Genomic DNA, 12,311 nt, shown 5'->3' on the forward strand with positions numbered 1-12,311 from the left:
TCCTTCTTAGAATACATTTCTTCTGACAGGTAAGAGCAGCGTCTCAAACACTGCGCAGGTGAACACGCACTGTTCACGGTGTTACTGTTCTAGCAGCGCTAACCGAAGCTTCCAGGCGTTTCTATGTTATTACACATTTTAAGTGTCGCTCTACATAAAGATCACTTCTGCTGCAGAAGTATTAAGCAGCAGTTCAAATGGGAAAGCTCTAATTCAGACGTCAAGATCCCACCGCTGCCAGGTTTAACATACACCCTACACATGACACTCGGAGGGTGCGTGTGCACGCTCGCACCGCAAAGGACACGAGGCACCCACCAAACAGTACACCTACTTATTTAAAAGGTATAAATAGCCACCGTACCTCTTTGTAGTGATTTTTCTGCCATTAACCATTTTAGTAGAAGTTGATATAGATTTGAAGTTGCCCATCCCACTACCAGCAAATGCCGTGGAAGAGAACGAAGTGAGGCCCCCGTGACCTGGTGACGGGAAGGAAGTAAATCCTGTGGGAAAACAGGAAGATCAGGGAGCAATGTGTCAGTACTAATGTAACCCAAGTATGAGTAACAGGAAAACCACGAAGGAACAGATCAAACCAGGAGAGTGGTGCCTGAGCAGAGCGGCCCCGGAACCACGAGGAGGAGGGAGGAGGGCGCGTGCTCCCCTGGAGGCTGGGGAGCAGGAGAGCCCCCCCTTGTTGCATCCTATTTCCTGCCCCCCTCCCGGCCGGGCCCTCGGCTGAGCCCACTGGCAGCTCACCCTGGCAACAGGCGGCCAGCCGGGCCCGTGCACCACAGAGGAGCGGGACGGCAACGGGCATCGCCGTGCGGCAGGAGCAGAACGCTCACCGGCACAGAACGCCGAACCCAACCTGCTTACCTTCTCCTTGCAATGTGACCACGAAGGGGTGACACTCTGAATTATTAAAAAGCTCAAGAATTTTAGAAAGAATACTGCAAACACTTACTGAAAAAGTATGAATCTGCCTAATTCACTTGCGGACAACATTCTCAATTACGGCAATCACACTCCAGACACTAAAATCCCTGATTTCCACAAGTTACACGAAAGCAAAGCAACCTTTGATACTGGGACTGGTTTGCTTGTTTCAAGAGCTTATCACTACTCGTCCCACTTGGAAAATATTCACATTAGAACAAATCCCCATACGCCCTCAACATGACGCTTTACAAGGCTCCTAGAAGTAAGGTCTGCATCCACACCCCCCCCAACACATTAGCCACCATTTCTTAAATGAAGTACTATTCTGTTGATGTATTAAATCCGCTTTCCTGGACTCTCCCTTAAGCCTGAGCAATTCTCCTGCAGCATACTGTGCGGTCCCTAACGACGGGCTGCTGTAGACAGGCCATCTACAGTCGCCCCTGCAGCCAAGGGTCAGCAAACCCACCGTCTCCCTCCAAGGCGCCAGCGCATACTCCGAGGGAAGAACGCGGAGCTGTATGCTGCAGGCAGCCTTCGTGACAAGAACCGCCAATTCCTACCACGTAGCATTTGAAATAATCAGAGAATCAGAAAAAAACAAGAGCTCCTCTGTTAAGAGGAACTATATGAACTTCCAAGAAAAGACCCTAACTCTCCAGGTAAAAGACGTAATTATATCATGCCACGTGCATAATACTCTGGTTAATCAACTGCCCCCCCCCTTTTGCACATTTTTTTTTAATAAAAGATTTTATTTATTTATTTGACAGAGAGAGACACAGCGAGAGAGGGAACACAAGCAGGGGGACTGGGAGAGGGAGAAGCAGGCTTCCCGCTAAGCAGGAGCCCGATGTGGGGCTCGATCCCAGGACCCTGGGATCCTGACCTGAGCTGAAGGCAGACGCTCAACGACTGAGCCACCCAGGCGCCCCTTTTGCACATTTTTTTTTAACGAGATCTCTACACCCAACATGGGGCTCAAACTCACACCCGCAGGATCAGGACCCAGATGAGCTGCTGTGGGGCAGGGCAGTCACACACGATCGCACCCCCTCGTGCACTCCGCGTGGCCACGGGCACTCGCACAGTGTTCCACCCCACCTTCCGATCCCATCAACCTGGACCCTCCTAGAATACTATCTACTGTTGTTTTTTTTTTAAAGCTGCCAAGGAGGTGTGACAAAAAAGGATTCAGGGAGATCGTCTACAAGTGGGTTTTTTCACAATTATTTACCCCAAATCAAGTAACTCCTTTTAACCAATAACTTCATTAAATGCTGACCTTTAATAGTAAGATTAGAAATGGATTTTCAAGTAAAACAGTCTTGGGAAGATTAGGGGGGGAAAATATAGGTTACTAAGTACAGATTTTCCACACATGAAACTACTGGCAAATCTACAAAGCTATTCTAACCCAAAGGAATATACTCTCTTCAAACTGCTAACTGAAACTGCTGATCAGCACTGATGTCTGTTCACAGATTGGACATTAAATCTAAGGATTTAATACCTGTATCAAAAGAAGAAAACCCTCCTCCAAAAGACGGAAATCCACTGAAGGCAGAGAAAAACGACCCTGTGCCTCGGTTCCTGCTTCCACGGGTGCCTCTTCGACTCCCAAAAAAGTCCTCAAATGGGTCTTCTAAAAACAAACAGATGCAGTTTGTAAAGTCTTTATTCGAGCTTATTTTTTTCATGGGAGAGCTGCGATAAAGGGAAAACGCGTTAACACCTTATAACACACTATTCCATCAGAAGAAAAAACTTATCAAGAAGTTTTAACAAAGCTTATCTACAGAGCAACCAAAGTTCATCTAATGACCAGCAACTTAACTTACTCGTCTAATTCAACTACAGCTAGAATACACTAAGGAATAAATAACCAGACTGCTGACACAATCATTCTATGTAACAAATATAAAATTCAAGATCACTCATGTGCACTTCAAACTCAGACAGGGAGCCGGGGTTGTTTTTTTTTTTCTTTCTTTTTCCTGTCAAGATCTTATTTAAATTCAAGTTAGCACATATACAGTGTACTATTAGTTTCAGAGGCAGAATTTACCAACTCATCACTTTCGTATAACACCCAGTGCTCATCACATCCCGTGCCCTCCTTAATGCCCATCACCCTGTTACCTCATCCCCCACCCCCTCCCCCCCAGCAACCCTTAGTTTGTTCCCTGAAGAGTCTCATAGGGAGTTCTTTTATTTGAGAGTGAGTGTGCCCGCGTGCATTGAGTGGCAGGAGGGGCAAAGGGAGCGGGACACTCCTCGCTGAGCAGGGAGTCCAGCATCAGGACCGGAGCTGATGGCAGTCACTTAACTGACTAAGCCACCCAGGAGGTCTTAGAGAGCTGTTTTAATATGGCCTCTGAGTCCAAGTAGCAGGCACTGTCCCTGCTGCCACCACTGGAAAGATTAAGGGGGCTTCACACTCAGGTAACTGTACTCCAGGGAACCTGGGCTACCTTCCCCAATGTAATTACGAAATAAAAACAAAAATGGATTATTCTAACATTTATTTGCATAACACATAGAGAATGGTGTAACGAGTGAGGCAAAATTTAATAGCTGTTGATCCTGGGCCATAGGATTTAAGAATTCCCTTTACTTTTCTATAAGCAAAAAAAAATTAGAAAGGATTAGTCAAAGTCAAATCTGAATAAATGTTAATTGGCAGACATTAACAACATGCTCTATTTTAACAGAAAATTACTGACACAGATAGCCATAGTATTCCTATTAGACATACCAAATGCTCCTGAAAATAAAAATAAGATTAGCCCTGATATTTTGTTATCAGTCAATGGGGCACTTACTAAAAACATAGGAATCATACAAACTTTTTAAAAATACACTACGGTTCTGTGAATTAATCAGTGTTATTTTTTTCCCCCAGGGAAATAGAGAAGCTCAAGGAATCCTGATGAATGGTAAGAAAAAAACGCATGCCAGAGAAACAAACTACAGAACCAGGATGGTGTATTCGGTACGACCGGGCAAGAGTGACCAAAGCAGGGGAGTTCACGACACAACTCAAGGGCACAGACACACGTGACCTTCGTGGTGAACTCTGCCATGATCCGCAGACACACACGGAGGACCCGCAAGTTGAGAGCAGACGGCTAGGCAAGGCTAAGAAGCTCAAAATAGGGCAAGTAAAGAGCGCGGGCAGTCTTGGCCTCTTTGAGCTGTTCTCAGCGAAAATCGGCTGGTCTGCTTCATCTAATGCTACGTGCAGGAAGATGGGCCTGAAGGACACATTCAGAGTCACTGGTTACTGGTGCCCTCCTGAAAGCGCTTTAGAAAGGACAAGGTGCCAGAGGAAGGAGGAAGGCCTACGTGCAATCCCAGTGCGCAGACATGGCCCCACTGGACCCAGAGGAGCCAATCCAAGGGTCACAGAGGGTACTGGGTTAGAACTGCTAACTGCTGGCAAGTCAACCCCCAGCCTGCTGGTGTTGCAACTTCATGCCAACATTCCACAGCAAATGCTGCCCTTCACAAAATAATTCCTAGGAAAATCATTTATGACCTACTACTTTGTAAATGGGGCTGGGCTTACAGTCCATTGTAACAGAAGTATAAATGGAAGTTCATCTTATCTAAAGCTAGTTAACACTTGAATTTCTCCAGAACTCACCCTATTCAAATAAAACCACAGCCTACACACCGGTGACACCAACTTTTGTCAGAGCCACCCTGATGTCCACCACTCACGTGAAGAAACAAACATTACAAATGCAATTTAAATTTACTGTGCAACTTCTGACTCTCCCCTAAGAAGTTAACATCAAAAAGAATTTACATGGCCTGCTTTACACTTTCAGGAATCCCTAAAACCATGTTGTTCTGCACCTGAGACTTCATTTACACTGAATCCTACCGTGTTTGTTCTCCTAACGTACTTATTAACTTCTTGAGGTTCACACGGCAATCAAATCCTTAGCGCTGTTCTCTTCAGAGCGAGATCCAGGGGCCTTATGGTACCACCATCAGACACACGGGCTCAAATGCTCACACTCTAGGCTAAATGAAGACTTGCATAATTATACAATTCCGTTCTTCAGAAGCTACTTCGAAAGCTGGTTTAGAAGTAGGAGTAAAGCCAGTGGATTTTCAGTTTATATTTTCTGGTATTTTTCTAAAAACTCCTTTATCTTATTTTTGTTGTTGTTGATATTGCACAGCCTAAATGCTTTTCTACAACTCGGGTAGTCATTTTACTCACTGAACTTTACGTTATGTAATTTCAAAATTAAAGTTTATAAAAGTTTAACCCTGAAAATGAAAAGTCTCAGTTACATCAGTCACGGTGACACAAACTTTCTTTTTTTAATATGCTTATGCTGTTAAAAGCAGCCACTGTAAAATTAGACAAATCTTTATTAAGAGCTTATCACTGGCTATTTGGTTTGTACCCTTTCAAAAAGCAGTTAAAGACTGTGTACTGTGACCTTTCAAAATCTTCAAGCCCCAAACTAAATACAATCAATTTTTAAAAACTCTTCAACCCAGCATTTCTACTTCAGGGAAATCACTCATCTCAAACATGGAAATACTACACTGCACTAAAAGAATTCAAAGAATTATATACTGAAAATTGAAAATAACCAAACTTTCCAAAAGAGGAGGAGGTAAATAGCATTTTAAATGCACATTTTAAACGAGCATTAAGTTTAGGCTTTAGAAAAAGGCAGAAGAGAACATTTAGGTAACACATTACAACTACTATAGGTGAAAAATATTAACAGTGGATTTTTAATTGGTAGCAAGACAAATGTTGATTACCCCTTTACCTCATTTATATTTCCAAAATTCTTAGGTATGCATGATTTTTGAGATACAAAAATGATAAATATTTTATTTGTATTTTAGAAATAAAATTGTAGTAAGACAATGTAACATAGCCAAACATGCTACCAAGTACGGTTTTACTTTCAGCCCAGTGGGCATACAAACCACAGCCAGCTGAGGTGTCTGCTCAAGGCTGAGGAAATGGGGAGCATGCGCAGGAGGAATAGACCCCTGAACAATGCGGGCTTAGAGGCCCTGACCCCTCACACAGTCACAAATCTGAGTTTAACTTTTGACTCTCCAAATGCTTAACTGCTCATAACCTACGGTTGACAGGAAGCCTCACCTAGAACACACGTGATTCACATACTTAATATGTTGTAGGTATTATATTCTGTATTCTTTCAATAATGTAAGCTAGAGAATACCAAATATTAAGAAAATCATAAAATACATTTACAATACTGTAATCCAAAAAAAAAAAAAAAAAAAACCCTACAAAAGTGGAGCCGCGTAGTTCAGACCTGTTTATTCAAGGGCCCACCGTACTTACAAACATCAGCTGCGACCACACCTGACTCCTTAAAGAAGGTACTCCATGAGTACCCCCTTCTTATTTTGTTATAGAGGTTTGTGAACACGTTTTAATACGTTAAACATCTTGTTCTCCGCCTCTCCTATCCCCTTACCATGTAACCTAAGACATACACTTTTTATCACAGTATTTCAGGACCTCACCTCCCCATCAGGGAGAAATGTTAGTGCATTTTCAGGCATATACAGGATAGCTATTCTCATGTTAGGGAAAATAATAACTGCGCTATTATCTTTATTTGGAGATTAAGTGTAGTAACTTCAGGAGAGGAGTATGGGTATCAAGTTGACAGAGGGTGGGCCTGTGGTGGTGAATTTCACATGGCAACTTCAAGGGGCCCCAGGGTGCTCAGATATTTGGTCAATTACTGTTCCAGGTGTGTCTCTGAGGGTGTTTTGGATGAGATTAACATTTAGATCAGTAGCCTGAGTGGCTGGCCTCATCCAATCCGTGGAAGGGCTGAAGAGAACAAAAGACCACCCTCCCCCAAGTAAGAGAATCCTCCAGCCTGATGGGTTTTCAACTCGAACACTGGCTCTTCCAGCCTGATGGCCTTTGGACTCCAATCGAGACAGCAGCTCTGCAAATTTTGACCTTGTAAGTCTCCATAATCGACTGAGCCAACTCCTTATAGTGAACTTCCTCAGATATGGATATGTAGTCAGAAACAGAAATATGTAAATATAGACCACGTTGCTTCTCTCTGGAGAAATGGAATACAGATTTCAAAAAATGAAACCGGTATTCCTGATCATTTATTTTACAAGGATCTTTAGGCAGGGGAGATACCAAGGCGACCTGAAACAGACAGAGGTCTGGAGTGTAAGCCAACACGGTCACCTGAGGGCTTGAGGCACCGAGCCCTGGATATATAGCACACCTTCTCCACCTCAGAGATGATCCTGCTAGTCTCTCAAAACAGGAAACCGAATCCTTGAAGGGATCAGTGATATCAGCAAAATACTCATCAAGACCAAAGTAACAAGGTCAAACTTAGGACAAAAAGTACATTTAACTGAATGCTGTGGAATAATTTTGCACAAAACCCACCGTAACAAATGCTTACGTGCATGCATACATACAAACAGCCTTAAGGAAAAAAGAAGTATTGTGAAAGATGTTTTAAGCCATACATTTTCTTAAGTTTTATACCAAAATTCAGTATCTGATAACCACAAAACAAATTCGGAGGAACAGATCAAATAACTCCTTTAACCCCACAGCAAACGCAAGCACAGGAACAAAACTAAATCCATCATGATCAGTACTGCTCCTAGCCCACCAACCCGAAGTACACACTCCAGGAAGAACAAACCCAACCAAGAAGAAGAGGCTTTAATGGCAGGAGGCACCAGCTGCTCTTTCCCCCAGGGCCTCACACTGTGGACTCCCCAGCCACAGAGAAAAACTGCGGGGAACAGAACAAAACAAAATCTGAACGCAGCACAGGCATTTCAAATAAAGAGTGCTGCCTGTTCGACTTCCCTACGCTCTCCCACAGCTGCGGCCGTTCAGAACATCTTCCCCAGGTTCCCAGGAAGGAAGTGGTCCCCTCAACTACAGAGTCCAAAGTTCCACGTGGAAGACATGAGGAGCCAAACCTACAAGAGACTCTGCAAACTGACCCAAGCGAGGCCCACAACTACACTAGAAGTCTAAGAACCAACACAAGTCAAGGCACTGGCTTCCTCCAGAAAACGGAAACCGCACACAGAGGGCCTGGCCGTCTGCGTGATCCAGAGCCGGCATGCAGACCCTCACTACGGGGTGCCCCACCCCCGGTGGGGTGGCCAGCACTGCTGTTCTCCCAGCCCAGGAACAGTTCTCGAACCACCTTCTGCAGGAACCAGCCTTCTCCTCTCCCTGCTGGGGGTGCAGCTGAGGGAGCAGAGTGACAGGAACCAAGTCTGAATCACTCGCAGGCACAAACTCACGCACCGAAAAGCCGGCGTCGCCAGCTACCTTCAACTGAAAATGGACTATTTCCACAGTCCAAGAGCAAGAGTTCTCAAATGAGCCAGAACGACACACTCCGGTATGTTCTCCAAGGGAATCTGACCAGAGCGCTAAGCCTCCTCCAAGAGGAACAAGAAGCCAGAGGGGCAGCAATAGTGCCCCCCCACCCCCATTCAGGACCACGGGCTCTGGTGCATGGAGACCGTCTTTAGCTACTACAGCTGGAAACCAGTCTAACACGCTCCGTTACCTATGTGGATTTTTAAGTCTTATTCCCTGCCTTCTTTCAGCTTACGCGTGTGCAAGGATGCCCTAAGGAATTCGGGAGGGCAGCCGTGCCTCTGACCTGACTTCTGGTTTCTTTTGGCACATCTCACTTCAAGGCTTCCCCTTCTTTCTCCGTCCAAAATTGGCTGCTTCTAACAAACAACTCTTTAGGGAAAACGACGTTACAGGATGGACTGTGGCCCTCCAAAATGATGTGGAATCCCGAAGCCCCGTGAGTGTGACCTAATTCGGAAGGAAACAGTCTTTGCTGAGGATGGAGTTGAGATGAGCTCGGTAAGGTGGGTCTGAATCCAGGAGCGGTAGTGTCTCTAGGAGGGGGAAGTTTGGACAGGGACACGCAGAGGCAGCATGATGTGCACACACGGGGAAGAGAAGGCTACACGCAAGGACCATCTGAGACCGCCGGAAGCTCGACAGAGGCCTGGAAGAGCTGCTCCCTCCCAGGACCTATTTCCGACTCCCGGCTTCCAGGACCAAGAGGCATCAGTTCCTGCTGTCAGCCCCCTTGCCTGTGGAACCGTTTTGCCCCCCCACCCCGACACCCAGCGGGCCTGAAAGCGGCGGCGAAGCCCTGCGGGACCACCAGCCTGCAGGAGCTGCCCCGCCTCTCCTCCTAGGGTTCCACCCCTTGTCCCCTCCGGTGCCCCCAGGTTGGCTAGGCTGTCTGAGCAAGGACTGTCTCAGGCACTAGTCAGTAAGGCACAAACATTTTATTCCACCAGCCAGCCCAGGCTCACTGCCCCACGGGCAGCCCCTCCAGCTCCGGGCCGCTGTCCTCACTCAGCAGCTCCTCGCACTCCTCGCTGAGCTCCTCCACGTCCCCTGGACCCGCCTCATCCTCACTGGACACAAACTCCAGCTCCTCACTCAGGAGCTCGCCCTGGCCCCGGCTACAGCCTTCGCTTGGCTCATCTTCACTATAGACATCAAGCTCCTCGCTAGATATCACATCCAAAACCTCGCTGTTCTCTTCACTCTGGCCGTCTTCTGCCGAGTCCTCAAACCCGGGCTCCAACTCCTCACTCGCCACCTCCTCGAACCCTGGGAGAGCAAAATGATGGGCTCACTACATTAAACTTAGATCTCGTTCGACAGTTAGCTATTACCCTCCTCAACAACACTCCACCTCCCTCCAAAAGCCCGCTTTCCCTGGGGCGCCTGGGTGGCTCAGTCGTTAAGCGTCTGCCTTCGGCTCAGGTCATGATCTCAGGGTCCTGGGATCGAGCCCCACATCGGGCTCCCTCCTCGTCGGGAAGCCTGCTTCTCCCTCTGCCACTCCCCCTGCTTGTGTTCCCTCTCTCACTGTCTTTCTCTGTGTCAAATAAATAAATAAATATCTTAAAAAAAAAAAAGCCCGCTTTCCCTGAGCTGACAGGCCGTATCCGTGTCCGCCGCCACGGCAGGTCTTTCACAGACAAGCCTTACAGGACTGATGCCATCATGAAGGGAAAACGGGCTGAACTGAATGGGTTTTCAAGTTTGGCTCTTACTTTTTTTTAATTTTTTTTTATTTATTTATTCATGAAAGTCAGAGAGAGAGAGAGAGAGAGGGGCAGAGGCAGAGGGAGAGAAGCAGGCTCCCCGCCTAGCAGGGAGCCCGATGCGGGACTCGATCCCAGGACCCTGGGATCATGACCTGAGCCGAAGACAGACGCTTAACCACCTGAGCCACCCAGGCACCCCTGGCTCTTACTTTCTAACATGCAAATAGAAGTAAATAAAAACGTTAAGTTATACCCAAACAATTCTTCCAAACGCTATCCCTGCTGGGCCTCTAATGACTGCAAGATACTAATATTAGTTACTTGTCCATCTTAGAATGTTGAGTAATGGTGTCCTGTAAAAATCAACAATGAACAGATCACCCTAACTCAAGTTAATGCAATCCCTTCCAATTCGCATTTGGACAAGAGCTCATTTTGGCATGCTCAATATTTGGGAAAAGATTTAAACAAAATCAGGTGCCTGCAAAGGTATGACCTGCACCCTCGACTTCAGGGCCAAGGGCTCTGAGCAGGTTCTGGAATCCACGTGACTGCCGGGGGGGGGGGTTGTGGTCACAGGGCTTCAGCATCAGCAAGGCCCCAGGCCCAAGCGCTCTACCACCACCTGACAGTCCTCACTGATGTGTCCTGGGGCACAGATCTGCATACAATCTGTCCAACACTCTTCACACCTCGATCCTTCCCACTGGCTCGCTCACTAGCTCTTTGAAGTTTTGTCCCCTTCCGTTTTGGGAGTCAGACATGGAATTTTATATTCTGATACTTGCAAAGTGCAGTTCAGACTGTCTTCGATTTTTGACCTACTTTTCTTAGAAGGCGTAACAGGAGAGGGGGCAAAAAAAAGTGTGAAAAATTTAGACTAATAATTTTGTGCTACTACAAATGGACATCACAACAGGGCTGAGTAAGAAGATGCAGATGCTGGTGACCATCAACGAAACAACTGCCAGATGAGAAAGCCCCAGCCCTGCATGAAGATCCAGACTACACATACCCCCAGCAGGCTGTACCGTCACTTCATACATGTAGTAGCCGTGGAGAAGCTTCTCTTCCTGTGTGTAAATCCGGAGAGCCTGAAAATGGAAGTCACCTACAACACCTATAAGAATGGATTGAAGAAGTATCACTGCTACACTGATCATGGGAAACATAAAGGAAATGCCTATTCTTAAAATCTGAGCACCTCAGCATCTAAAACTGAGGGCCCAGAGTCTGAATTACAGCAGACTAGTTATCTCTTAAACAGTCCAAAGAAATTGCCACCAAATGTGCCTCATGTCCACAACGTCCGTGAACTACACGTGTACATAAAGATTTCTGTATATACACATATCTCACAATTTACAAGATAGGAAAGTCAAGAGGTTTAAATACCTTATAGTGGGCAAAAAACTGTAATCACTTTCTCATTTACACCCAATTATAATCTCTATACCTTCTTCACTCTAGAAACAACTGCTCAGTGAAAATCATTCCTATTGAGGAAGCTTGGCCTGTCAAACTATTTTCCCAAGGAAAACAAAATCTGGCTCAATTCAATCACTAATGGACTCTTCCCCAAGACAAATCATGAAGATATAAAGCATGCTGGGCCTCAGGCTTAGAGGTCAGCCTGCTTTGCCACCCCCCGCCCCACACCCCGTGATGTGCGCTAGAACCGAAACCCTCGGTGGCAGAAGATCCTCACTTGGCCACCAGGAGATTCACCCAACACTGCCCTGCTCCCCCAAAACAACCCATGTGCGGTTCGCTAAAGGTTGTAACGAGACACAAAAGTAAATTTTAACACAGGGAAGACCACGAAATTCTTTGTATTTTCTTATGGTGAGATCTGTTACATACACAAAAGCCAATCAATAAAGAATGAATATACGTATCTCATATATTAACGGGAAGGGAAGCCTTCCCGATCCATACGCTGCCTATGGTAGCAGCATTAAAGCTGAAGTCTTCGAAAGACCAATCTCCTCTCCACCCCTAACTTAGCCTCACTGTAACACCTGTGGATGAAAAACTAACTCATGCTGATACATATTATACTACCACCCAGCACCCTCCATCAGCTATTCTCTTCAAGTCAAGCCAAACCACAGTAAGAAAGAAGGAAAATCTCTCTGAATCCCCATCTGAAATAAACTCCGGGGCCACACCATTTAAAAGGCCCCGATACCTACCAGACATGGCAGCAAGTTACTTTTCTTCATGCCTAGGATGCGCAA

The 12,311-nt window shown here is 46.1% G+C and overlaps 1 protein-coding gene across 14 annotated transcripts in view; it reads right to left on the minus strand.

Moving 5' to 3' along the window:
* The window catches only part of DNAJB6 (DnaJ heat shock protein family (Hsp40) member B6), a 68,399-nt gene that overhangs the window by 26,103 nt on the left and 29,985 nt on the right, over nucleotides 1–12,311 (minus strand). For 9 of the 14 annotated variants that reach the window (XM_064575653.1, XM_064575658.1, XM_064575649.1 and 6 more), the window contains exons 6-8: nucleotides 11,087–11,191; nucleotides 2,459–2,590; nucleotides 365–506 (exon numbers count right to left, since the gene is read on the minus strand). In XM_064575653.1, the coding sequence (XP_064431723.1) occupies nucleotides 365–506; nucleotides 2,459–2,590; nucleotides 11,087–11,191 (379 nt within the window). Of the gene's footprint in view, nucleotides 1–364; nucleotides 507–2,458; nucleotides 2,591–3,852; nucleotides 4,981–8,645; nucleotides 9,629–11,086; nucleotides 11,192–12,266; nucleotides 12,300–12,311 lie in introns of those variants that run through there. The other 5 variants (XM_064575651.1, XM_045863965.3, XM_064575656.1 and 2 more) reach the window with 4 other exon arrangements.

The sequence above is a fragment of the Mirounga angustirostris genome, unplaced genomic scaffold (assembly GCF_029215605.1).
Source record: "Mirounga angustirostris isolate CCGP_5_RB_7025 unplaced genomic scaffold, mMirAng1.0.hap1 SCAF_12, whole genome shotgun sequence".
NCBI lineage: Eukaryota > Metazoa > Chordata > Mammalia > Carnivora > Phocidae > Mirounga > Mirounga angustirostris.